We start from the raw sequence: 26093 nt of genomic DNA, 5'->3' as shown, positions 1-26093 counted from the left end.
ATAATATAGCTAACGAAGCTGTTGATCGTATTACAAGAGCCAAAAATGTGTTAATCAGAGGCGTCCCCGAAGTGGGTTCTACATCTCAGGCTAAAAAAGATCATGACAATAATGTTATTACATCGGTATTGAGTTCTGTTGGGTGTCAAGAATCTCCGCTGAGTTTTTACAGGGTTGGCAAACCAAATCAACGTTTCCCTCGTATGTTAAAAGTGGTTATGTCTTCCGACTATTTTGCTAAACAAATTCTACGCAACAAATCCAAGCTTCTAGAAGATAAAGACACTGAATCCTTCTCCATAATTGACGACAAAACTGCAATTCAAGAACAACGTCTGAAAGACCTTCGAAGCGAACTGGAAACTAGAAAAAACAATGGTGAACGGGACTTGACAATTAAGTACATCCAAGGCATTCCTAAAATTACTACATTTCGCCATTGACCCAAACTCCTCTATGTTCAACGATTGGCTACTTCTTTATACAAACATTGCTTCACTTAATGCTAAATTTACTGAATTTGTATGTAATATTCAATTAATAACACCTCATATTATCTGTATAGCTGAAAGTTGGTTGAATAATAATATTCCTGACTCTTTAATTGCCATACCTAGTTACACTATTTATCGTAAAGACCGACAAAATCGCGTAGGAGGTGGGGTCTGTATTTATCTTTCGGAGTTAATTACTAATAACTTTTCTATTTGTGCTAAAGATATTCAGACTGCCGGATTAGATATTCTTCACCTGACTATCACCAGAAATTCATTTACCATGAATCTAATTTGCTTGTATCGTCCCCCTGATACCCAACCAGGAACTGATAATCTTTTTATTGAATTACTTGAGGAAATATCACTTCTTGACAATCTTGTTATCGTAGGTGACTTTAACTTTCCCGATATCTCATGGCCAGCTATTTCGTTAACTGACGGTGTTAGCTCTCATAATTTATTTAAAAATTTTATTATAAATTCCAACCTGTCGCAACTTATCACCAAACCTACTAGATTTAGACTTAATAACCAACCATCAACGGTCGACCTGGTAATTACAAACGAAGAACAATTAATTTCAACGATAGACATATCTTCTCCAATTGGAAAATCCGATCATGCAGTGATAACTTTCCACATTCAGTTTAACTTATCGAAAAGTCTTAACAAAATGTATTCAAAGACTATAACAGTTACAGATTTCTTTAAAGTTAATTCCGCTTTACATCAACTTAATTGGAATAACCTTTTTCATAACTTAATCGATCCCTCGTCAATGTGGGACACTTTTCTTGACACTGCCACTAGAACTATTTCAGTTCATACAACTGAACGTCAGCTGTTTAGAAATCAATTAAAACCTTGGATCAACCTTGCCGCTACACGCTTAATTCGACATAAACGGAAGCTTTGGCAATCTTATAAACGCACAGGTTCCCTTGATGATTTTCTTGTTCACCGTAGATTTTCCAATAGAGTAAAACAATCTTTGCTAAACCTAAGGAAAGATTTTGAAGAATCTATCATTGCAAGTGATAATAGTAAGAAAATTTTCCGGTACATTCGCACATCTTTATCGTCTAAAGTCTCCATACCATTGCTTCAAAAAGCCGACGGGTCTTTATGTTCTTCGAATAAAGAATCCTCTGATGCTTTATCGCTGTTTTTCACTCAGGTTTTTACAGATGAACCTAATGATGCCGTTCCTCAAATAATGTGTCCACGTTTGCATGCAACTCTTAATGACATCTCTTTCACACCGGAGGTAATTAAACAACATTTACGGAAACTACGCAACAATTCATCGCCTGGTTTGGACGGACTAACCTCCTTTTTCCTAAAACAATGCGCAGATTCTGTAGCAATCCCTCTATCCCTTATGATGAATACTTCCTTTAATCAGGGTTATCTCCCTTCATCGTGGAAATTGGCTTCGGTTACTCCTATTTTTAAGAAAGGCAATAAACTTGATTGCAATAATTATCGCCCAATCAGCCTAGTACCTATTGTCAGCAAGATCATGGAAGCCATTATTTCTAAAGCTATGTCTGAGTTTCTCCTTCACGAAAATGTGATTCCTCACCAACAACATGGTTTTATTAAAGGTCGTTCAGCAATCACGAATTTACTCCATTGTGTTAACGATTGGTCGTCATCTTTAAACGATCGGCATCCTGTTGACGTAGTCTACTTAGACTTCTCCAAAGCTTTCGACCGTGTTCCCAAGCGTCGACTACTAGCTAAATTGGATCACTTTGGTATCCGCGGAAAGTTAAACCTTTGGATTCAGAATTTCCTATCTGATAGGTATTTCCGAGTTCGTGTTGGGGAAGCATATTCATCAGATAAACCTGTCAAGAGCGGAGTTCCACAAGGATCGGTACTTGGACCACTTCTCTTCTGTGTCTATACAAGCGATCTTCCACTCATTATATCTAGTAAGGTTTCCATTTACGCTGATGATACCAAGTTGTACGTTAATCCTATTGTTAACCAACATGTTCTTCAACATGATCTCGATACAATATTGAAGTGGTCCTTGGAATGGTTACTTCCTCTAAACATTGAGAAATGCGTTGTACTACACATTGGCAAGAACAACCCGTCACTACCGTACTTTATAAATGGACATCCCTTAAGCTCGGTAACCTCCCACAACGACCTCGGAGTGATAATTAACAGTGACTTAAATTGGTCGGAGCATATTGTGTCGGTGTGTAAACGTGCAAACTCGAAACTATTTCTGATACGTAAGTGTTTTACACGTATTTCTTTAAATTCCATGTGCAGACTTTATTCAATATACGTCAGACCTACTCTTGAGTTTGCAGGACCGGTTTGGAATCCAGATCTCGCTCGTGACAAGGTATTAATCGAAAATGTGCAGCGTAAAGCTACAAGACTCGCATTCGGCCGCGTAAGACCTTGTTATGAAGATAGACTCACCATGGCTCATCTAACGACTTTCGAGCGTCGACGTCTTCGAGGTGATCTAATTTTGTGCTTCCGAATTCTGAAATACAACTTTGGAAACCTAAATACCATGTTTACCATAAACCGAGATGATAGATTAAGAGGCCACCAATACAAATTAAAGAAGGAGCAGGCAATAGCACGGTCCAGAGTAAACTTCTTGCCTAACAGGATATTTAATATTTGGAATAATTTAGATCGAGACACCATATCAGCAACTACAGTGAATACGTTTAAAAACAGACTGGATACGACAATATTTCATACATAAAAATTGCACGATGTTAAATTTTCTATGGATATTTTACTAATATCTCTTATTTTATGTAACTGTCAGTAGTTATTTTACATTGTTATTTTTCTTTGTTTTTGGGCATAATAGGAGCTTGCTCCTCTGCCCTTACTTGTTATGTAATAATAATAATAATAATAATAATGTTTGCGACTTTTTTCTACAGAGTGAAAACTTAGTAGGTACGCACCTATTAGTATATTCTCTAAAGTCCGAATATGATTGCAGACCTCCAAAGCTGGTTAAACTCGACCCTCTTGACTACTTCCAAAAAATTACATGCACATTCATGCGAAGACGATAAAACAATTAGCCTAATAAGCCGCTTAATTAAAACGTTTTTAAAAGAGCAGGAATGTCAACTGTGACGTATATATTTATTTTACAGACTGCATAAAGGCAATTGAAAGTGTAAAACATGATAAGCACATAACCATCTTGAAAAAAGGGCTCTTAGCTTGTGAGTCATGTATAATTTATGTTAGAACCAAACTGCCAACATTAAATAAAGACCCGACTTTTGGTTGCAGTGTGATACTTATGTACAAGGTGGACAGCTACACATACCTTGGTATCAACATCAATAACCAATGAGACCACTGTATTGAAATAAAACAACGCATAGGAAAAGCGAAAGAGTTGGACCAAGGGCATGATATTTTCAGTCTACATAAAAAAGTAAAAGAAGCCCCTGGAATATGGAAACAAACATCTACGTTTTTCATCGAAGATAAGCATGTAAACCCGCTACTGGATATAGAAGGTCAAATAGGTCGATAGAGATAATATGTAGAAGATACCTTTCACGACCAAGAGACGATGAACGTTTGTATGCAGGAGGGGTTGACTGGACCTTATAATATCACATAGGAAGAAATTATCAAAGCAGCAAAGCCAATAAATAATGAAAAACTGTTGGGGAAGATAATATCAAAATTGAAATAATAAAGATATTATTTGACGAAAAAATTGAAGTAATGAAAGATATGTTTAACAAAATATACGAAACAGGCATAATACCAAATGATTGGCTGACGAATACCAAAGAAGAGAAACTCCAAGAAATGTGATGACCATAGGATTATTAGCCTGATGAGTCACATGCTGGAGCTTTTCCTACAAATTATACACAATAGAGTATATACACAATAATATATAGAATATATACACTAATAGATTATACACAATAGATGTAAGTTAGTAGTGGACGACCATATAATCGAACAGGTAATGGATTGCAGATACTTAGGTGTGGAAATATCTAGCGACAGGCATCTGTGGCAAGAATCAAAACAGCAGGCAATGAACGCAGCGAGAATATCTGGTTTCCTGAGGGATATAATCTGGCGGAATAAATATATGAGCACCGAAAGCAAAGTCCGCATTTATAAGACATGTGTTAGACCCGTACTGACATACGCAGCTGAGACAAGGGCCGAGACAACAAAGACCAAACAGATAATTAGAACAACAGAGATGAAAACCCTAAGATCCATAAGAGGTATCACACTCAGAGATAGAGTACGAAACGAAGACACATTGAGAGAGCTAGGCGTCCAGGACGTAGTGAGATGGACAAGAGCGCGACGACGCATGTGGAGGGACCACGTAGATCGGATGGACCCTGAACGTATGGCGCATTGGGCGAAAACACAGAAGCCCAACACCAAGCGACCCATACGAAGACCCAAAAAACGATGGTACGAGAGTTGGAGCTCCGGATCGCAGCAAAGACTGTAACAGAAGAAACAGGACATAGTCCTATTACAAGAAGAAGAAGAAGAAGAAGAAGAAGAAGAAGAAGAAGAAGAAGAAGAAGAAGAAGAAGAAGAAGAAGAAGGAGAAGAAGAAGAAGAAGAAGAAGAAGAGGAAGAAGAAGAAGAAGAAGAAGAAGAAGAAGAAGAAGAAGAAGAAGAAGAAGAAGAAGAAGAAGAAGAAGAAGAAGAAGAAGAAGAAGAAGAGTATAAATATTATAATAAACTAGACGAACACACTGGTCAAACTCAATGTGGTTTTAAGAATAGCTTCGGAACAAGAGAAGCACTTTTTTCAAAACCAGAAAGTAGAAGTTGGTGTGCTAGTTGAAACATGTAGAGATGTCGATTCTGATGTATAGTTATATTTTATAGACTTTCAGAAGGCTTTAGACCTCGTGAAACATGATAAACTACTAGATAAGGTCATGTAATATCGAGGATAAAGACTTAAGGATAATGTTAAACCTGTACCTAGAACAAAAGCCTAAAATTATAATAAAAAGCTAACCGTCTGGAGAAATCAATATCGAGAAGGGAGTAAGACAGGGATGTGTCCTGTCACTTTTGCTATTCAACGTTTACTCTGAGAAGATATTGAAAAAAGCTTTGAAAGGCACCTCGGATGGTATAATTATTATAAACGAGCAATGTATAAATAACCTGCGATACGCTGATGACACGGTCATTGTGGCAGATAAAATGCTGAAGCACTGTAATGTCTCGTGGACCGAGTAACGAAAGCCTGTAGAGAATTAGCAATGGAATTGAATACAAAGAAGACAAAAACGATGGTCGTCAGACAGCACAAACCAGAAGGGTGAAGGTCAATGTCGGCGAACAGATCTGGAAAAACTAACTACAATAACGTACCTTGGAAATAATCTTAAAACTTGGGACCCCTCACCAGAGATAAGAATACGTCTGAAAAACGGCACGTACAGTGTTTTACAAAATGCAAAATATTGTAAATCATTATCCACCACAAATGCCACTCCACATTCTCTGCATTCTTGTTCCTTCCCACTATACAGAAACATGGGCGTTTTAGTGTCCCTGACACATTTCCCCAGCCACCTTGTCTCCTGAAGAGCAGTAATCATGAGATTATATGTTTTTAGTTCTTGTAGAAGTGCGGTTTGAGCACCTAATTTATTTAGCGTCCTCACATTCCAGTTTTCAAATGTATAGTATATGTTTTGTAGCATGAGTCGTTACAGAAAGTTCCGTCCTGTATTCCATGGCAAATGTTCATGTTTCGTAACAGTGTGTTTTTTCCGGGAGTGGGTTGTCAGCCCACTGCCCAACCATCCTCCTTTACCTGGGCTTAGGACCGGCAGTGGTGACTCCTGAGCTACTACTCGATCCATCCATTTGTCACCACAGGCAGAGTTGAGGAAATTGATTTATCTTTTGAAAATAAATAAACATATCTACCTACTAGTCTTCATTTTTCTAAATAGTCTATTTTTGATATTTCAAAATTCAACAAAGGAAAAATTTTCAAATTGATTTTTCTAGAAAACAGTGCATCCTACCAACTTAAAGCAAAAGTAACTTTTAGTACCATAATACCTTACAATATAATAACACAGTATTAGAAATGTTTTGGAAAAGACAAAAAAGTTTTGTGATACAATAACCGTTGCTCTACCCAAAACGGAAGCCTATGACTGGTACTAGAAATTCACAATTGATGAAATCGATTTATCTCTGGAAGATAAACAGGCATACCAGTTTTCGTTTTTCTAAAAAGAAGCGTTCTGGAGATACTTAAGAAAACTTAATTACAAAATGCCATCTTTAAAGAGCTCTAGGTGAATCGGGTTAAATTGTCTTAAAATTATCTGAAGAATCTCCGGTCTTCGTTTGTCGGGAGAGTTTCTGGACTATATCTAGAGTATAATCAGTTGTTCCAAAGCTTATTAGACAAGACAAAAACGGCGGGTTCGTTGGAAAATATATTCGCATGAGATATTTTGCATAATCACATTCGTGAGACACCCCAGAATAAGTGTTCAATAAGTCGCCCACGCGAAAAGTGGTCCAAATTTTTTTTAAAATTTTTTTAATCACATTGTAAAAATAAGTTGTTTCGCTCCGGACACATTTTTTAAAGTTTTTTGGACCATTCTGGATAAAAAAGTTTCTTGCAGTTTTTCTCTAAAGTTGATAGTTTTCGAGTTATAAGCAATTTAAAATTTGAAAAATGCGAATATGGCCATTTTTAGACTTAATAACTCGGTTAAAAATTATTATTATGAAAGTCAGAAAGTGACTGAATCAAAGTTTAAATCCCCCCTATATGATCCTGAACAAATTTGTGTCATTAATTTGTTACTAAGCTGTTATTTTTAACTATTAACAATGAGCGGTAAGATCGTATTGGCGCGGATGTAAATGTGAGTGCGAGTAAGATGCACCATTGTCTGCCGGAATGGCATCTCTCTCGCACTCACCATTGACGGCAGCCTAATACGTGCATGGCGCTTATCATTATTACTTATAAATAACAGCTTAGTAATAAAATAATTACAAAAATTTCTTCAGGATCTTGTAGGGGTGGCTTTAATCTTTGATTTAGTAATGATTGCGACTGGTCCAACGAAGACTGTAGTAACTAATTTTTTATGTAATTGAGATAATTATAAAAATGTATTTACACTGTTACCAAAATTCATTAATCCATTAAATGGATGTTTTTATAGCATTAAGTGATACTTTTAATAATGATCTTACAAGGGTAAAACAGATTTAACAGAAATGGTCATAAGTGACTTTTGAATGAGTTACTATAGTTTTCGATGGAGTTATTTTTAAAGTAATAAATACCAGAATTATTTGTTTCTTAACTTTATTTATATAAAATGCTACATTTTGAAGAAGCTACTGATATAATTTGCAGTTTTATATTTTAATTCAATTTTCCTCATCCGACTCTTCCTCGCTCTCAACTGAATCAACTTCGAGCTCGACTTTAGGAGGTACATAACTCTTTGAATTAAGATTTTTATAAAATCCATGGTACATTGTGGGTATTTTGCCGGTATTACACAGCCACAGTAATCCTTTTAGCTTTTTTTCTTCAATTGGTAATGGTGCATCATACAGTTTCGGTGGAAATTTGATAGTAGTGGAAGGCCGTCCTCTGCATTTTCGATTTAATTTTATGTCACAACCTCTAAAACCATCATCGAATTCGTATTTAAACATTATAGAATTTTGGTGTTCATGCGAAAATTTTATTTCTCGTATTTTGCTAACTTTTATTGATTTCTTTTCGTTGTCAAGTTTCGAATTCCCGGTATCAGTCAGTTTTTTAAAATTAAAAAAATTATCTTGGGACATTTCCGTAACATCATAAACTCTTCCTGTAGTTTTAGCCATTCTAATTAATGTAACCCACTGTTCTGGCACATATACAACCGATTGCCTTTTCTTTGCATTTTCGATAACAGCATGCATACTGTCACCCTCGTTCTGAGTGTGGCCTTTTCCAGAAATCTGTGAACACTATCAATATGAAAATGAGCAGCAGCAAAAGCAAACATCGAAAACACAAAACGATTCCTATTTTGTCCCCCACAGTTGTCTGAGTAGAATATTATCGTTTTAACATTTTGTTGTGCCTTAAGATCTAAAAATTTCCAGAGGCAACTGGCAATTTCATTAGGACCTCTTTTAGCCACCGGCTCGTGCCATACATAGTAGTAACCCTGATTATTTCCAACATCATAAACTGTAAAGTTATATGTAGAGTATTTGCTTTTGTAGTAAAAATCACTTACGTTAGACAAAGGGGTAGCTAAAACCGTTTGAAGGTCAAAGCAAGCCACACACAAGCTCGTATCATCTAGTGCAAGTTGTTTGTCTATGTCTTTTAAGTTTCTGATAACTTCTTTGTTTTTCATATGGGACTCATATTGTTCGAGAAATTTTGCTTTTTCAGCATCACTAGCCATATTAAAAACAGAACAAACAGTACACTGGTCCTTTTTTGGTTTAAAGAACCCAATATTGAACTGTTCATTGAAAATATCTCTATACTGGCGTGACGTGGCAGCTGTAGTGATGTTATTTTTTTTGCAATGCTCGTTGTACAATCGGTACATTTTCTGGATAGTTAGCCCTTCTTCAAGGTACATCTTCATCGTATTCTTACGGGTATAATGGGAAGGTACTACAGGAAACTGATTTATGTGATTTTTTACGTTGTCTATAAGTTTTGGTGATAGTTTATGTGGTCTGTTAGTGTGCTTTCCACGTTTATCTTCCTCTAATGATCCACCATCTTTCAGTTTCCTTAATGCTGTAGTGATCCAAGTTTCTGAAACGTTAAGGGTTTCCAAAAACATAGTTTTGCAAACACGTTGTTTTTCATTGCGAATGTAGAAGTAATATTCTCGAGAGTAATTTCTTCGAGACCGTTGTTCTGCAGTAATAGTTACTTGTTTTTTTGGCAACCTGTCTCACATGACGAGCAATAAAATCCCACTTTCTCGTATGATCTTTTAACTTCCAAAATTCATTGAAACAAAGGTCTCTATCTTCTTTAGCTATTTTGGTAGCACATTTTAGTCTACATGTGTTTGCGCATGGTGCACCCATCTGTCTTCCTTTAATTTGAATACCTTTTCGATTTTCATGTTCAAGTCCCAGGTTTAGACTTGTTTTAGATTTTTCATCCGCCCACTCACTAACGTCTCTAATTCTTTTCCTACTTACTCTCTCTATATTGCCTCTGCTTCTTCTCTTTCTATTTGTGGTTGCTTCAGTTATATTCTTATTAGGTTCAATTATTACTTCAGGGATGTTTTTGTCTTCTGTCGGAATGTAATCTGGGTCAGTATCAGAGTCTGCATGAAATGGTTCCTCATCGCTTTCATTCTCAATTATTTCATTTTCATTCCTATTGGCTTCATTCTCTTCTAAGCTTACTAAAATTAAACAAAAATGAGGTAAATGCCTACGCAATATTTTTTCATGCGAAATTTAAACCAACCTGTCGGAATGTAATCTGGGTCAGTATCAGAGTCTGCATGAAATGGTTCCTCATCGCTTTCATTCTCAATTATTTCATTTTCATTCCTATTGGCTTCATTCTCTTCTAAGCTTACTAAAATTAAACAAAAATGAGGTAAATGCCTACGTAATATTTTTTCATGCGGAATTTAATCCAACCTGTCGGAATGTAATCTGGGTCAGTATCAGAGTCTGCATGAAATGGTTCCTCATCGCTTTCATTCTCAATTATTTCATTTTCATTCCTATTGGCTTCATTCTCTTCTAAGCTTACTAAAATTAAACAAAAATGAGGTAAATGCCTACGTAATATTTTTTCATACGGAATTTAAACCAACCTGTAAAACATTCAGGATTAATATCAGTCTCGTGGTCACCAGGATCCTCATTCGCCTTTTTGTATTTGCTTTCTTCTACAATACTTTCAGCAATATGTTTACCTTAAAAAACAAGTAGGTTTTTACTTTGTTGTTATTATTTTAAATAAAGTTTATTATAAATTTACCTTCAAAAGAACGATAAGAAATATCCGTTTCAGTGTTTTTATACGCTTTCTCAGCTAATTCCAATATTAACTCACTTCTGGAACACATTATGGCAATTATAACAAAACTAAACTTTTGAACATAACCTAAACTAACGCAGAATACCGTAGTAACTCATGTTACGATACCTATGCTATCGCCTCAGATAACAACGAAGACTATTGTAACTCAAGATACGATGATTTTCTACAGTTGTTTTTCATAAATCGGAGATACTATAAAACTCTTACACGTAATATTGGTTGCATAACTACGTTTACTGAGATACGATTCTTTCCTGGGGAAGATATCATTATGTTTTATTGTTTTGCGCTCGTAACTCAAAAAGTGGAAAATTTGAGTTACTACAGTCTTCGTTGGACCAGTCGTTCTCTAAAGTTGATAGTTTTCGAGTTATAAGCAATTTAAAATTTGAAAAATGCGAATATGGCCATTTTTAGACTTAATAACTCGGTTAAAAATTATTATTATGAAAGTCAGAAAGTGACTGAATCAAAGTTTAAATCCCCCCTATATGATCCTGAACAAATTTGTGTCATTAATTTGTTACTAAGCTGTTATTTTTAATTATTAACAATGAGCGGTAAGATCGTATTGGCGCGGATGTAAATGTGAGTGCGAGTAAGATGCACCATTGTCTGCCGGAATGGCATCTCTCTCGCACTCACCATTGACGGCAGCCTAATACGTGCATGGCGCTTATCATTATTACTTATAAATAACAGCTTAGTAATAAAATAATTACAAAAATTTCTTCAGGATCTTGTAGGGGTGGCTTTAATCTTTGATTTAGTAACTTTCTGACTTTCATAATAATAATTTTAACCGAGTTATTAAGCCTTGAAAATCGCCATTTTTTTTAAATTTTAAACTGCTTATAACTCGAAAAAGATCAGCTTTAGATTGAAATTGTAACACACCTTTTTTTATCCAGAATGGTTCAAAGAACCTAAAAACATGTGCTGGCCAAAAATATTGAGTTTTGCAATTTGATTAAAAAAATTGTTAAAAAAATGGACCACTTTTCACGTGGGCGACTCCTTGAACCTTATTCTGGGGGTGTCTCACAAATGTGATTAAGTGAAAAAAATCTCATGGGAATATTTTTTCCAACGAACCCACCGTTTTTGCCTTGTCTATATTATTAACAAATGATGTGTCGGCTGGACCATAAATGGGACATAAAATGAAAAACACCTGGAAATTTAATAATAAAAATAATTACGCTTTTATAAAAATTAACTTTTTATAATACAAAGTTTTATTATTTATACACTATATTATAAAAAAGTTATATAAAAAAAAAATTAATTTTCAAATCAAAATGTCAATTTTGAAAACAAAAAGGATGTCCGATGGCGGGAATTGAACCTGATCCTCCTGGATGAAAGCCAGGTATGCTAGCCACTATACCGTATTGGATATCATAAAGCTTGGGGATAAATATTTTTTCTACGAGCGTGCAAAAAAGTCTACTTTTCCGCACGCGTTTTAGTTTGGAAAGTTTTACTTTTCCGCATTACTTTTAGGCATCACTTTTCCGTCATGGAAACCAAGATCGTCATCATGCTTCATCAATTACATTGAAAGTTTGGTTTTGACAACTTTGTCAAAGAATTAATTTCTGTATTTTCATATTTAATTAATTCAATTAATTGATTAAGATTTGATCATTTTTTAAACGCTCGTAGAAAAAATATTTTTCCTAACTCTTGCGGAAAGTCTCTTTTCCGCACTCGACTGCTTGCCGCAAAATGCAATCGCGTGCGGAAAAGTATGACTTTCCGCACTCTTTAGAAAAATAACTATGATATGATATATAAGTTCTAGGTTTTTTCCATCTCTTTTCATATTATTCTTTCTCAAAAGTCCCGGAGTCGCGCCAGTTGACAGAAATTTTCTTTATCAAACAAGTCATAACCACCAAAATAAATTCATAAAATTGCCAAAATCACCGTAAAAATTTGACACTACCTCCCAGACTATTAAGTTGATATTGCAAATTATCTACAATGTATAGGTTTATAGGAGAGTGCATATAGAATATAGATTTTCACTTCAAAAATCAAACAAGATGGAACTTTTTGTAATTTCATTAAGAAATGTTTAATAAACAACATATCAAAAAGTGAGTGCTTAATTTTTTAGTAAACAAATGAACTGCGGAATTAGATGTTGTTTTAAATAACTCCGAAAATATAAATTATAGAAAAAAACTGATGTGACCGTTGAAAAATTCAGAAAATTTTACAAAAGAAACTCTCCATAAAGATTTTTCTAAAATTAAATCTGTAGTTTCTATAATTTTTTATTTATAACTCTAAAGTTACCCTTCTCACAAACATTGGCGCACTGTAAACTAGTGTACGGCGAAGTGCAAGGTTGAGTTTTTTTTTTTTTTTTTTTTTTTTATTTATTTAATGGCATAGACATTAGTCATTCAGCCAGTTGCAATAAACAAAATACAATCCTAATCCTAATACAAAATAAACAGAAACAATATATACAAACACAATAAATAATACAATACAATAATAATACAATAAAAACAATAATGGAACTCTGATAAAGTGATAAAACATTTATGACAAAAAAAAAAAGATGCAAATCTGAACTTAAATCATAAAAAATCTCATGCCCGCGTACAAATCTTATAGGACTGTGCCTGTATTTGACAAGAAATCTATAATGATATTGTATATTTGTTGTGAGCCTGTAGCCAGCAAAGACTGTATATTGAATGGTGCATGCATATCAAGTTGAATTAAATTTTTATAGAGAGAGTTTGAATGCTGTTGAAACTTAGTACATTCAAAAAAGATATGATCAAGATCACCCTGCTTTCCGCAATGTTTGCAATTATTGTCTTCAATCACATTTATTTTATATAAATGACTTGGATAGCAAGCATGCCCAAAACGTAATCGATTTATAGTTGTTATATATTTACGTGGAGCTTTAAAACTCTTAAACCATGTATTTTGTGGAATCACTGGTTGTAAAGTGGTGTATCTTGTGGGGTTTGTTAAGCAGTAAAGATTCCATTGATCTTTCCATATCGATAGTTGGTTTCTTTTAAAAATAGTAATAACATCTGATACACATAAAGAATATGACAATAAAGTGCCTGATGTTATACTGGATTTGGCTAAGTAGTCTACATACTCATTATCTTTGAGTCCAATATGTGCCTTAACCCAAATAAATTTTATATTGAAGCCAGAGTCTTCTAACTGCTTTAACATATCCTTTATTAAAAATATGTAAGGATTACTAAATGTTTTGGGCAAAAAAGTATTTTTGATATTCTGTAAAACTGATAGGCAGTCTGAAAGAATTAACGTTTTTTTAGTATAAGAGTTTTTAATATATTTCAACGCTTCGAGTATGGCCAATGATTCCGCAGAGAAAATTGAAAACTCATTGGGAAGTTTGTATTTGAATTCGAAACCTCCTGAGGGTAAAAAATACGCACAGCCAGACCCTTCTCCTGATTTAGATGCATCTGTGTATATAACTGTTGCATCACTGTAGCAGTTCAAAATAGATTTCAGGATATTGTTGCTGATTATGTTGTTTTCGTTGTATGTGGGTATTATTACATCAGTTTTATGGAAGAGAGCAAAGTAGTCTAAGTTTTTGTCTACTGTGTTTAATTCCTTTGAAAAAATAGGATTGTTCTGTAATGCAGTACATAAAGGCGGAGATGGTTTTTTAATCCAATACTTGTGAGTAAGATCTGATTCGTTAAGATGACATATACTGGAAAATAATTCGAAATTTGTAGTGTGTGCTTTAAGTACCCATTTTTCGCTTAGTAAATTTCTTCTAATCTCTAAAGGAGGCTCAGAAGCTTCAACATGTATTGGTTGTATAGGAGTAGATCTCATAGCACCTAAACAGATTCTCAAGGCAGAGTTTTGGAAAACGTCAATTTTTCTTAAAAGGTTTTTGGAAGCAGAACCGTAGAGAGTAGCACCATAATCTATAATGGATCGTATATAAGCTCTATAAAACAATAAAGATGTTTCAACATCGCAGCCCCACCACACTCTAGTTGTCATTCTAAGGAAATTAATACCTTTGCTACATCTATCCAGCATATATTGTATGTGTGGTTTCCAAGTTAGTTTTTTGTCCAGAATGAGTCCCAGATATTTGACATTATTTTTAAATGTAAAAGATTGATCACTAAGTAATACATCTTGGATTATAGGAAGATTGTGTCTTGTAAAGACAGATACTGCTGATTTTTTAATTGATAAATTTAAGCCGTTCTCTAAGAACCATGGAAATAGGGAACTACAAACTGTACTTAGGTTTTGCATACCGTTTTCATATTTCTTGCTTTCCATATAGACACAAAAGTCGTCTGCATATTGTATGATTTTGAATGGGATGTTGTTTATTTGCATCTTATGTATGTCAGAGGTGTACAGATTAAATAAAATTGGTGATAATACTGAGCCTTGTGGTATACCGTAATAATTATGTCGAGGTCCTATTAGTTTATTATTATGATCTCTGATGTAAATTACCCTATCTGTATAGAAACCGATTATTGTGTTAACGAAAGCAATTGGCATATGAAAAAAATTTACCATTTTATGTTTTAAGGTTGATAAACAAACTGAGTCATATGCTCCTTCAATATCTAAGAATAGTGCTGCTAAGTAGTTATTTTTAGTTAAGTTATTCTGTACATCTACAACAAGTGTTGTTAAAGCGTCTAGAGTTCCAAAACCTCTTTTGTAACCAAACTGGTTTACTGGAAGTAAATTCTCTTTTTGTAACCACCAATCTAATCTAAATTTTATAAGCCTTTCTAAAGTTTTAAAAATACAAGACAGTAAGGATATTGGTCTATATGAACTTACGATGTTTGGGTCTTTTCCGGGTTTAAGGATAGGAACAACTAAGATGTCTTTGAAAGAATCGATAACTATATTTTTTTGGATGATATCATTGAAGACATTTAAAAGAAGTTTTTTAGCCACATCTGGAAGGTTGGTTAACATGGGGTATTTTATATGATCGATACCAGGAGAAGTATTTATGCGGTTTTTAAGGGCAAAATCTAATTCAGTTTCAGTAAATGGTTTTAACAGGAAGTGATTATTTGAATGATGACTTTGTGTAGATCGTGTAGGTGAATTTTGAGCAAAAGGAGGACATACTTTATTAAAAAAGTCGTCTAATAGATTATCATTGAAGGGTTTTATACTAATAGATGCTTTTCGATTCATTTTGTTGGCCTGTGACCATATCTCCTTAGAGGAGGTATTTTTGCTTAAATTAGAACACCATTTAATCCAACTAGCTTTGGCTTTTTGTTTCAACTGCTTTTTAGTATGAGCAGTAACTTTCTGACAATTTAGATAATTATCAAGGCTTGGTGAACGTTTATACAATGCTAATGCTTCTTTTCTGTCATTGATTATCAGATCGCATTCTGGGTCCCACCATGGTGGAGGCGATCGATTTTTAGATTTAAAAATTTTGTATTGAGGAATAGATCTAATTGCAGCATCATTAATGCAATCTAATAGAAAACTATAATTTTGATAAGTATTGAAAGAGCTATTGTAGTTGGAAAACATGTTTTCAATTAAGGATGTATACAGGGACCAATTGGCTTTCTTGATATTCCATTTGCTTTTTGGATAAATTATTTCTTGTGAGGTGTTGGTTATTGAAAAATTCATAGATATAGCAAAATGATTCGAGCCTAAGGTGTCAGATAAAACTGACCAAGTAAATTTACTGGCTATATTAGCTGTGCAGAGTGAAATGTCAATAATAGATTTTTGAGTACCATATCTAGGAAGATATGTAGGTTCTCCATTATTCAAAATTACAAGATCTAGGTCTTCGATACTGCTAACAATTTGGTTACCAACTGGATCATTACGCAGTGAGCCCCATAGTGAGTGATGAGCATTCATATCTCCGCCAATTAAAAAAGGTGATTTGATTTGTGAGAAGATATTTATCCAATCGTTTTTGGATGTACTAATATTTGGAGGTCTATATATAGATAAAAAACTTAATTCTATTGTGTTACATTTAACGATAGCACCGCAAACTAAAATTCCCTCATTAAAATTGTTTCTAATATTTATTTCACGAAATGGTATAGTTGTTTTAATTAAAATTGCAACACCTGCATACCCGTCATATCTATCTTGGCGAATTACATTATAACCTTTAAATGTATAATTTTGATTTGGTTTGAACCAGGTTTCACTTAATAATACAATATCAATATTTTCAGTTATTAAAAAATGAATTAAACTATTTTTATTCGAAACAACGGATCTACCGTTCCATTGCAAAATTTTTAATGATTTAAGTTCTGGGAACATGTTATTTATGAGTGATATCCTCTAAAATCGTTTTTATACCATGGTAAATACTATCTTGACTCATAGTTTTTATATCATCTACAGTTTGAATATTTGTAATCAAATTAAAAATATAATTGGAAATTAGTGTTTCCAATACTCTTTGATCTGATTTGCTTTGACAAATTGGGGGTTTTAAATTAGCAGGAAGGGGTTTGGAGGGCCCAAAATTAAAAGGGAACATGGGTGAATTGTTTTGTGTTTGGTTTGGTGATATTTTTCGTTTTTTAGCTATATTATAGTGGCTTGAGGAGGGTTGGGATTGGGATGTATTATTTGAAATGTTTTGATTTTTATGTGTGGTAGTAGAAGGGGATGATTTTTTTGAAGATGTTGGGAGGGGAGGAAAACTGTCTTCGATATTGTCTAGTGTGGAAAATCTATTCTGAATAAACAATCCCGAGAAGGACGATTCACAGTAATTTTTTGCCTCGATAAAGGAAATTTTTTGCTCAATCATCACGTTCTTTATCTTCTTTTGATGTTCGTATTTTGGACACTTCTTGGATATGGAAACATGATCTTTACTATCACAATGTATGCATTGAACATCATTATCTTGACATGTATGATCTTCATTTTTGATTTTTCCACATTTTATGCAATGTGCTTGTGGACTGCGACACTGCTTGGAAATATGTCCAAATCTTAAGCAATTGTAACACTGTGTTACTTTGCCAATGTAGGTTTCAACAGGAAAAAATACACTATTTATTGAAATGTAGCTAGGGAGAATATTTCCTTCGAAGGTGACTATCATTGTCCTTTTGGGTACATAGTTAGTTTTTCCATCGGTGTCAACTTTTCTGTAAGTTCTTTTAAAGGCTATTATGGGGGAGGGAGATTTACTATTATCTAACAAATACTTTTCATCGTATTGAGTATCAATATCTCTTATTAGGCCTCTTATTTCTAGTAAATGGTTAGGGACATATGCTACTAAGTTTTGGTCTTTTAATTTTATATTTTTAACTAAATTATTTGCATCTACGATTGACCTTAACAAAACTTTAATTCTGTTTTTTCCAATGGCTTTTATTTCAATAATATTAGGAATGTTCAACTTTTTATGCAAAATGTCCGCAACAGTAAGTGGATGTAAACGGCCAATATCCTGATTGTTTGATTTTTCTATATATACATAAACATTATTAAAATTGTACTTATCTGATGCAACGTTGAACAATTTTTTCTCTACAACTTTTTGCGGAGGTGGAATTTGTTGTGTCGGCACTTTAATAACATCTCTGGTTTTAGTTGTAATTTTCGCAGTAGAATCATCCCAATTTTCTATTAAACTTGATTCAATAATATCCATTTCACTATTCTCACTAGCACCTGAAAAGTTTTCACCTAATGGTGTCCCTGGGGAAAAAGCTTCCCCCATTGGGGGTCGCTTATAGCACTGTTTATCGCACTCAATCAATATCAGTTTTTAAATCACACCAAGTGTCCTTTTTTCTACTAATTAACTCGCTAAATAGTTAATTTTATTAAGAGCAGATTTTAATGGGCGTTTTATATTGTAATACTCTACAATAATTGCAAGGTTGAGTTATTTTAATGAAATTATTTAACTAATAGATCAAATGAAATTTTATAAATTGATCATGAAAGAAGAATAATTTAGCTGTCTTACGGTTGTAATAAAAAAAAAATGTATGGGCGTAAGTACGGTGTTGGCGGAAAATGAGACTTACATGAATTTGGTTTGAAAATTATTTAAAAATGTGTAACTAATACAATGTTTCTTATAAAACTCTCAATTTTGCACAGCTTACCTTTCAGACATCTTACTAAACTATGATTCTCTCAAAAAAAATCTCAAAAATTTAATTCAAATGATGCGACGTTTCAAAAAATGTAATTTTTCAAAACTTCGTAGTTTTACAAAATTACCACCACTTTAAGACGGTATTACTCAAGTTTGAACAGATTTATTACAGTTCTATAGGTGCTTTTTTAAAGCTTATGATTACCAGTTAAAAAAATGTTTATACAAAGTGATCAAAACTTTTTTCTATAAAACTTTCTAAAATACATTTAATAATAAGCTTCAACAATAATACATGTTCAATAAAAAATTTTTTTTAGCTCTTATAGAGTATGTTTGCGTAACTTGGAACCTATTGATAAATTTTTTATAATAAGTTTTACGAAAAAAAGTTATTCTTTATAAAATACTCTGCATCGTATATAATCTAAGATGCAACCATCAAATGTCAAATTTTATTAATTTTATACGAGGTATGTCAAAAAATATGAATTTCACTCAAGAATAAAGTAGCTTTATATTTCGCAATATCAAAAATTGTTATAAAGAAAAGTTGTTTGGAATTAAAAAATATGTTTCATAGTTTAATTACATCCTTCTAATTGAAATATTGTGAATAATAAAGGCACTTAACTCTTAAGTAAAATTCATATTTTTTACATACCTCGTATAAAATTGCAAAAGTTTGATATGTGTTAGTTGTATCTTAAATTTTAGACCAGGTAGAGCATTTTATGAAGAATAACTTTATTTCGTAAAATTGATAATAAATTAGTTATCATAATTGTAATAAAATGATGATGGGTATCCGTAATTTGAGAAAAAATTGAAAAAAATTGTTTGATTAGAATAATGTAATTGTATATTAAAACATAGTTTTTAATTTCAAACAACTTTTCATAATAGCATTTTTTGATATTCTGGAATATGAAGGTACTTTACTCTTTAACGAAATTTATATTTTTGACATAACTCGTATAAAATTGATACAATTTGAATATGTGACGGTTGAGTTTTAAATTTTTGACTATTCAGAGCATTTTTTGAAGAGTAACTTTTTTTTCGTAAAATTGAGTATTAGGCCGTGGAGTAACTAGGTGCATTTTCCGTTGGAACTTTACCAAGCTGCAGACGGGGGTTGTGAATTGCATAGTGTAGAATTCCTTCCCTTTTGTCTTCACTGCAGCATGCATTTGGCTTGCAAATTGTAGAAGCCTTGGAGGTGTCACCAGGGAAATGTACCAATAAGTTTTCAATTTAAAAATATTTTAGTAATATTTTTAATACTTGTCAAAATTATTAATGTTGCTATTAGGATTGAAAAACTTTATCTTACAATTGCCAGATGACGCTAGTCACATAATCCATTCACCTCAGTTGCAGTGTGGGACTAATATATGTCGAAACATTTACTGGATTAGAGAAAAGCAACTTATGCATTCTCTGAAGAGCCTCTAACAAGAGGTGAATTCGTCGATGAGAGTGCTGGTTGCGCTCTCTAACCTAAGTAAAAATTAAGACATTTTTGGCCTCGCATTGCAACTGAATAAAGATGGTATACATTTTTATTTAATGGTAGTATTACTCCGTGGAGTAACTAGGTGCATTTTCCGTTGGAACTTTACCAAGCTGCAGACGGGGGTTGTGAATTGCATAGTGTAGAATTCCTTCCCTTTTGCCTTCACTGCAGCATCCATTTGACTTGCAAATTGTAGAAGCCTTGTAGGTGTCACCAGGGAAATATACCAATAAGTTTTCAATTTAAAAATCTTTTAGTAACATTTTTAATATTATTCAATATTATTTATGTTGCTATTAGGATTAAAAAACTTTATCTTAATTAATAAACAATTTTCGGCCAAATCTGCGAGTAGAACTTTTCACTTTATCATGTATATAAACTATCAAACAGTTTTAGATAAATATAAGCTTGTTTTAAGTTTTCCGAAAAAATGCATGTTTTCGTTCTAATTGCACTCCCCTATTACATTATAACTGTTTAAGTATTTGAATTTTATACCTACACTGTATTTCCGCTAGTCATCTCCTGGTGAATGCGGTAAATTTTTCAATAAAAAAATCTTTTACATACCTTCCGTAAAATTGCATCTTTTATTTATTTTTAAAACACATTTTTTGCACAACATTTATAAAAAAAACGACTCTCTCTTAACGTTTTCAACTGCAATTAGTCCTCTTGTCGAGTCTTTATTCTAGGTTTTTGCCAAATTCAACTTTACCCAAACTCCAGATAAAAAATTATTAAGTTGTAACAAAAGGCTTGGCAGTAAATTCAATTTCAAATAGCGGATTCAGCTTGTTATCTCTCTAGTGGACCCTTGAATATGCATCGTCATCGACCGAAGCTACGAACACCGGTCCAATTCAACCTAATGGAAACGAGTGGACATCTGACATTTTGCAAAAGAGTTTCCTCTATATTTGCATCTCAGATATGCGGTAGGTTCAATAAAAAATCACAAAAAGTTTGTGATCTCGTGAGTTTTGTGAGTTGTGTCTCGGAATTGAACCGAGAGAGAATATGTCAGATATACTGTGGCTACGTTTATATCATTTTGTTGGATGCAATAAAAATGTTAAAACAAACTGTTGACACAAATAGCATAGTTTCTTCCGGTAAATGAATGATACAAAGGGCAATATTTTATTGACAAGGTATTGTTTTGTTTTCGTTAATCATTTAATTTTTTCCACTCTCATTCTTTACAAAATAAGTATAACAAAATTATGATTACAATAGCTAAACCAGGACTAACCTCTAAAAAACCTGTACTTTTTGATGTGAGAGGTGGCATTCGGATTTTGGCAGATAAAGTTAGGTGACACCTTCGGTAATAATAAATGACTTATGCTCCTTCTCAAGTATGCCCGGAACATTAATAAAAAATTAAAATATATATTTAAAAATTTCGAAAAACATCGATTTTTTCTGCTTTCTTTGCTTATAACTTTAAAACGGTTAGTTTTGGAACAAAGACGTAGAAAAATAAAATAAGGATAATTGAATTTTGTATGATATACGAGTGGTCAAAAATGTCTTAAGGTATTAACTTTTCTGCAATATACCAATAAATACAAAATAAGGGGGCAAAATACGCCTGTTGTTATTCAAGGTTCCTTAACCACTTTGGTGGCACTTAGAACCTTAATAATTCGCTTTGAAAATTCTTGTAACTTAGTTAAATGGTCTAGCAAATTTCATTAATATCGACGTACCTAATAGATTTTGCATATTAAATTTGCAATGTAAAAATGTTTTTAAAAAAGTTCAATTATTTAAAAATCTTTCTGAACCAAAAGTAGACCATTTAGAAGTTATCTATTTTTTTTTACATATAAAGAGATGCTCTACCTATCTAATACACTTTACAGAATTAAAATCGGATTATTTAAGGGGCCTCAGCAATGTTTTAAAATTATAAACAATTTTTTGGCTTATAAACAAATAGCTTTGTTTAATGATAAAAAAATTAATTTTTAGTAATGAAAATAATTAAAACCGGTATAATTTGACTTAAACTTTCAAATGCTGTCAGCAGAATTGCTATTTTATTTTTTAATCTAAAATTATTCTCGTTCTAAAATTGCAATTTTTCGATTTTTTAAATGTTTCGCCGCGTTTATCTCGAAAACTATGAAACATACGAAAAAACTATATTTTTTGCTTAGAATTACCCAAGAAATACAAAAAAAGGTTTTATTTTGCGAAAAATCGATGTTATGTAATTCCTCAAGTTCTTTGTTTATAACAATCTTATCGACATCCGGATCAACTGTTACCCAAAATATTTGTGTTCTACAGGTAAAAATACATAAAAAATTGGGTAAGCCCATCTAAATAAAGGATCCCGTAGCACCCCCTCCTGGACACAGCACTAATTTGTTTATAAGCCAAAAAATTATTTATAATTTTAAAACATTGCTGAGGCTGCTCAAGTAATCCGATTTCAAATCTGTAAAGTGCATTAGATAGGTGGAGTACTTCTTTATATGAAAAAAGATTGAGAAAATCTTTATATATTCTAGTTTATGTTGTGCAAGATTTTAAAAATTTTTAATTTATTAAAAAAAGTTTAGATTGCAAAATTATTATGCAAAATCTAGTAAGTCAATTTTAATGAAATTTGGTGAACGGTTTTAGCACATTACCAAAATTTTATAAGCGAATTAGGAAGGCTCCAAGTGTTAACGTAAGTGATGGAAAATCATTGAATAAGACAGGCTTGTTTTGCCCCCTTATTTTATATTTATTGCTATTTTGCAGCAAGGGTGTTAAATTAAGACATTTTTAACAAATCGTATCTGATAGAAAATTCCACACCTGTAATTTTGAACCAATCAAAATACGTTATTTTGACAGATCACCATGGCAACGGAGGTATTTTATCGGAAATTTTTTGCTCGTGGGGTACCCAACAGCGAATCATAGTGGAAATTTTTTGACGTTTACAATAACAGAACATTTTTGACAGACTGGTTTTTATTTGTTTACATAATTTAAAATAAAACGCCAAAAAATAATTTTCTATCACTTGTAGTTACTCAAAACTTATGTAAAATTGAAGAATATACTATTTTCTATCTTGAAATGGTATTCCCATGCAACTACAATGAGTAGAAATTACGAATTTGAAAGCCTAAATAATTGCTGACAAAGCTATGGCGCGCTCTTAATCTGTTCATGCAGCTTTGGATTTTCAAATGCAAATTTTGTGTGGAATTTTCTTACTAGTCCTGTCGCCAGGGGGGGTACAACGGCCTCCTGTATTCAGATGGACTTACCCAAGTTTTTTTTATGTATTTTGACCTGTAGAACACGAATTTTTTGGGTAACCGTTGATCCGGATATCGAGAAGATTGTTATAAACCAAGAAGTTGAGGAATCACACAACAGCGATTTCTGGCAAAACAAAACATTTTTTTGGATTTTTGGGGCCATTCTAACCAAAAAATGTTCCTACAAATTTTTTCGTAGGATGCATAGGTTTCGAGATAAACGCGGTTGAACTTTCAAAAAATCGAAAAATTGCAATTTTTGAACCCGAATAACTTTTGATTAAAAAATAAAATAGCAATTCTGCTTACTGCATTTAAAAGTTCAAGTCAAATTATATCGGTTTTAATTATTTGTATTGCTAAAAATGTATTATTTTATTGTTAAAAAAATCTATAAACACCTAGTGCTTGAGTGATGTTTTTAATGATTTCTCATTTAAAATCGAACGAGTAGGTAGAAGTGGTAAAAGTGCAAGTGAGGCTATTTCTACGTAGCATGCATTAAAACGCATGTATTAGGCACGGGAAACACTATGTGTTTATAGCTTTTTTTAACAATCAAAAAATAAATTTTTAGCAATGCAAATATTCAAAACAGATATAATTTGACTCAAACTTTTAAAGGCGGTAAGCAGAATTGCTATTTTATTTCTTATTCAAAAGTTATTCGGGTTCAAAAATTGCAATTTCTCGATTTTTTGAAAGTTAAACCGCGTTTATCTCGAAAACTATGCATCCTACGAAAAAACTTATAGGAACATTTTTTGGTTAGAATGACCCAAAAAATACAAAAAAATGTTTTGTTTTGCAAGAAATCGCTGTTATGTAACTCCTCAACTTCTTTGTTTATAACAATCTTATCGACATTCGGATCAACTGTTACCCAAAAAATTCGTGTTCTACGGGCCAAAATACATAAAAAAACTTGGGTAAGTCCATCTGAATTAAGAAGGCCGTTGTACCCCCCCTGGCGACAGGACTATACCGAATACCACGCGAAGTCAAATTAATATCCGGAAATTTTTTTTTGATCATGAATATTTGTAGAAAATTTCCCTCGTCTGCGACTCGGGAAATTTTCAAAATATTCATGATCTCAAAAAAATTTCCGGAAATAATTTGACCTCTAGTGATATTACTAGTGAAAACTTAATTATCTTTGTTCCATTTCTGTACGACTTTTTTCCAAAATGAATCGTTTTAAAGTTATAAGCAAAGAAAATAGAACAAAAACGAAATTGTTTGAAATTTTGAAATATTTTATTTTTTTTATTAATGTTCTGAGTATATATGAGAAGGAGCATAAGTCAATTATTATTAACGAAGTTATCACCTAACTTTATCCGCAAATATCCGAATGCCACCTCTCACATCCACCTAAAAACAAATCCTTACTGGTCTAAGCTGTATCATAATGAGCCTCATTATTATACAGATTTTTAACCAATATAATCTCACGATTCTATTGGTTAAAACGTTAAGACGTTCTGTCTCGAAGGTGGCACATGCGCAGTGGGCAGTGTCAAGTCAAATGATACGTTTTGATTCTTCTTCTTCTTGTGCAATCCACTAATGGATGTTCGCGATCACGTTTGACCATTTTTCTCTATCCCTTGCAGTATGTATTAGGTCTCCTATGTTTTTTAGTCCTGTCCATTGTTTGACATTACGGAGCCATGACATTTTCTTCCTGCCCACTCCCCTTCTTCCTTCGATCTTTCCTTCAATTAAGGTTTGCAGAAACAGATATCTTTCATTTCTAATTATGTGTCCCAGATATGCCGTTTTTTTCTGTTTAATTGTGCACATCAGTTGTCGTTCTGTACCAATTCTTCTCAGGATTTCTTCATTTGTTATTCTTGCGGTCCAGGGAACTTTAAGGATTCGTCGATAGATCCACATCTCAAATGCCTCTAGCTTATTCATTGTGTTTATTTTTAAAGTCCATTCTTCCATGCCATATAGGAACACCGACCATATATAGCATTTTGTGAATCTTAATCTTAGGTTTAGGTCAAAGTCAGAGTTCGTAAAGACGTTTCTGAATTTCATGAATGCACTTCTGGCTCTTTCTATCCGACATTTAATTTCCATATCCGACATCCAGCCTTCACATAGCCAGGTTCCCAGGTACTTAAACTTTCTTACGCGCTCTACATCTTGGTTGTTATATGCTAGTCTTGCATTTTGATGTTGACATAATTGACGGCTGATTATAAGGAACTTTGTCTTTTTTATGTTGATGCTAAGTCCTATGTTCTCGCTATGCTCTCCAATTTTATTAAGAAGGTTTTGGAGGTCTTCTATATTGTCTGCTATTAAGACCGAATCATCCGCATATCGTATATTATTGACCCAGGTACCGTTCACTTTGATGCCGCTTTCGCATTCCTCAAGAGCTTCCTGGAAGATACTTTCTGAATATAGATTGAACAGTAGTGGGGAGAGAATGCATCCCTGTCTTACACATCTGAGAATTTTTTGAGCTTGCGTTGTTTCATTGTCCACCTTGACGACAGCTGTTTGATTCCAG

At 33.2% G+C, this 26093-nt stretch overlaps 2 protein-coding genes across 4 annotated transcripts; one reads left to right on the top strand and one right to left on the bottom strand.

Moving 5' to 3' along the window:
* The first annotated feature begins 456 nt into the window (after positions 1-456).
* Positions 457-3858, top strand: LOC126890092 (uncharacterized). Its single transcript, XM_050658939.1, has 2 exons — positions 457-1540; positions 3653-3858. The coding sequence occupies exons 1-2, from the start codon at positions 457-459 to the stop codon at positions 3856-3858; spliced, it is 1290 nt and encodes a 429-aa protein (XP_050514896.1).
* A 5110-nt stretch (positions 3859-8968) lies between these two features.
* On the bottom strand, positions 8969-10657 carry LOC126889706 (clumping factor B-like). Of its 3 annotated transcripts, XM_050658237.1 has the most exons (5): positions 10546-10657; positions 10379-10480; positions 10200-10313; positions 10021-10134; positions 8969-9955 (listed from the first exon to the last, which is right to left on the bottom strand). In XM_050658237.1, exons 1-5 carry the CDS (start codon positions 10631-10633, stop codon positions 9396-9398), a joined length of 978 nt encoding a protein of 325 aa, XP_050514194.1. In that variant the 5' UTR covers positions 10634-10657; the 3' UTR covers positions 8969-9395. The 3 variants fall into 3 exon arrangements, with proteins under 3 accessions (XP_050514194.1, XP_050514196.1, XP_050514195.1); XM_050658239.1 differs by lacking the exon at positions 10021-10134; XM_050658238.1 differs by lacking the exon at positions 10200-10313.
* Between the last annotated feature and the right edge of the window lie 15436 nt (positions 10658-26093).

This window comes from Diabrotica virgifera, chromosome 8 (assembly GCF_917563875.1).
Source record: "Diabrotica virgifera virgifera chromosome 8, PGI_DIABVI_V3a".
Lineage (NCBI taxonomy): Eukaryota > Metazoa > Arthropoda > Insecta > Coleoptera > Chrysomelidae > Diabrotica > Diabrotica virgifera.
Note: the sequence above shows the minus strand (reverse complement) of the source record. Positions and strands in the feature narration are given on the sequence as shown.

Coding starts and splice junctions, on each gene's coding strand:
- LOC126890092 (XM_050658939.1), top strand. CDS start 457: ATGTTCAACGATTGGCTACTTCTTTATACAAACATTGCTTCACTTAAT. Junction 1,541..3,652: donor TATCATTGCAAGTGATAATA/GTAAGAAAATTT, acceptor TTTATTTTACAG/ACTGCATAAAGGCAATTGAA.
- LOC126889706 (XM_050658237.1), bottom strand. CDS start 10,633: ATGTGTTCCAGAAGTGAGTTAATATTGGAATTAGCTGAGAAAGCGTAT. Junction 10,481..10,545: donor TTCTTATCGTTCTTTTGAAG/GTAAATTTATAA, acceptor TTGTTTTTTAAG/GTAAACATATTGCTGAAAGT. Junction 9,956..10,020: donor CCCAGATTACATTCCGACAG/GTTGGTTTAAAT, acceptor GTTTAATTTTAG/TAAGCTTAGAAGAGAATGAA.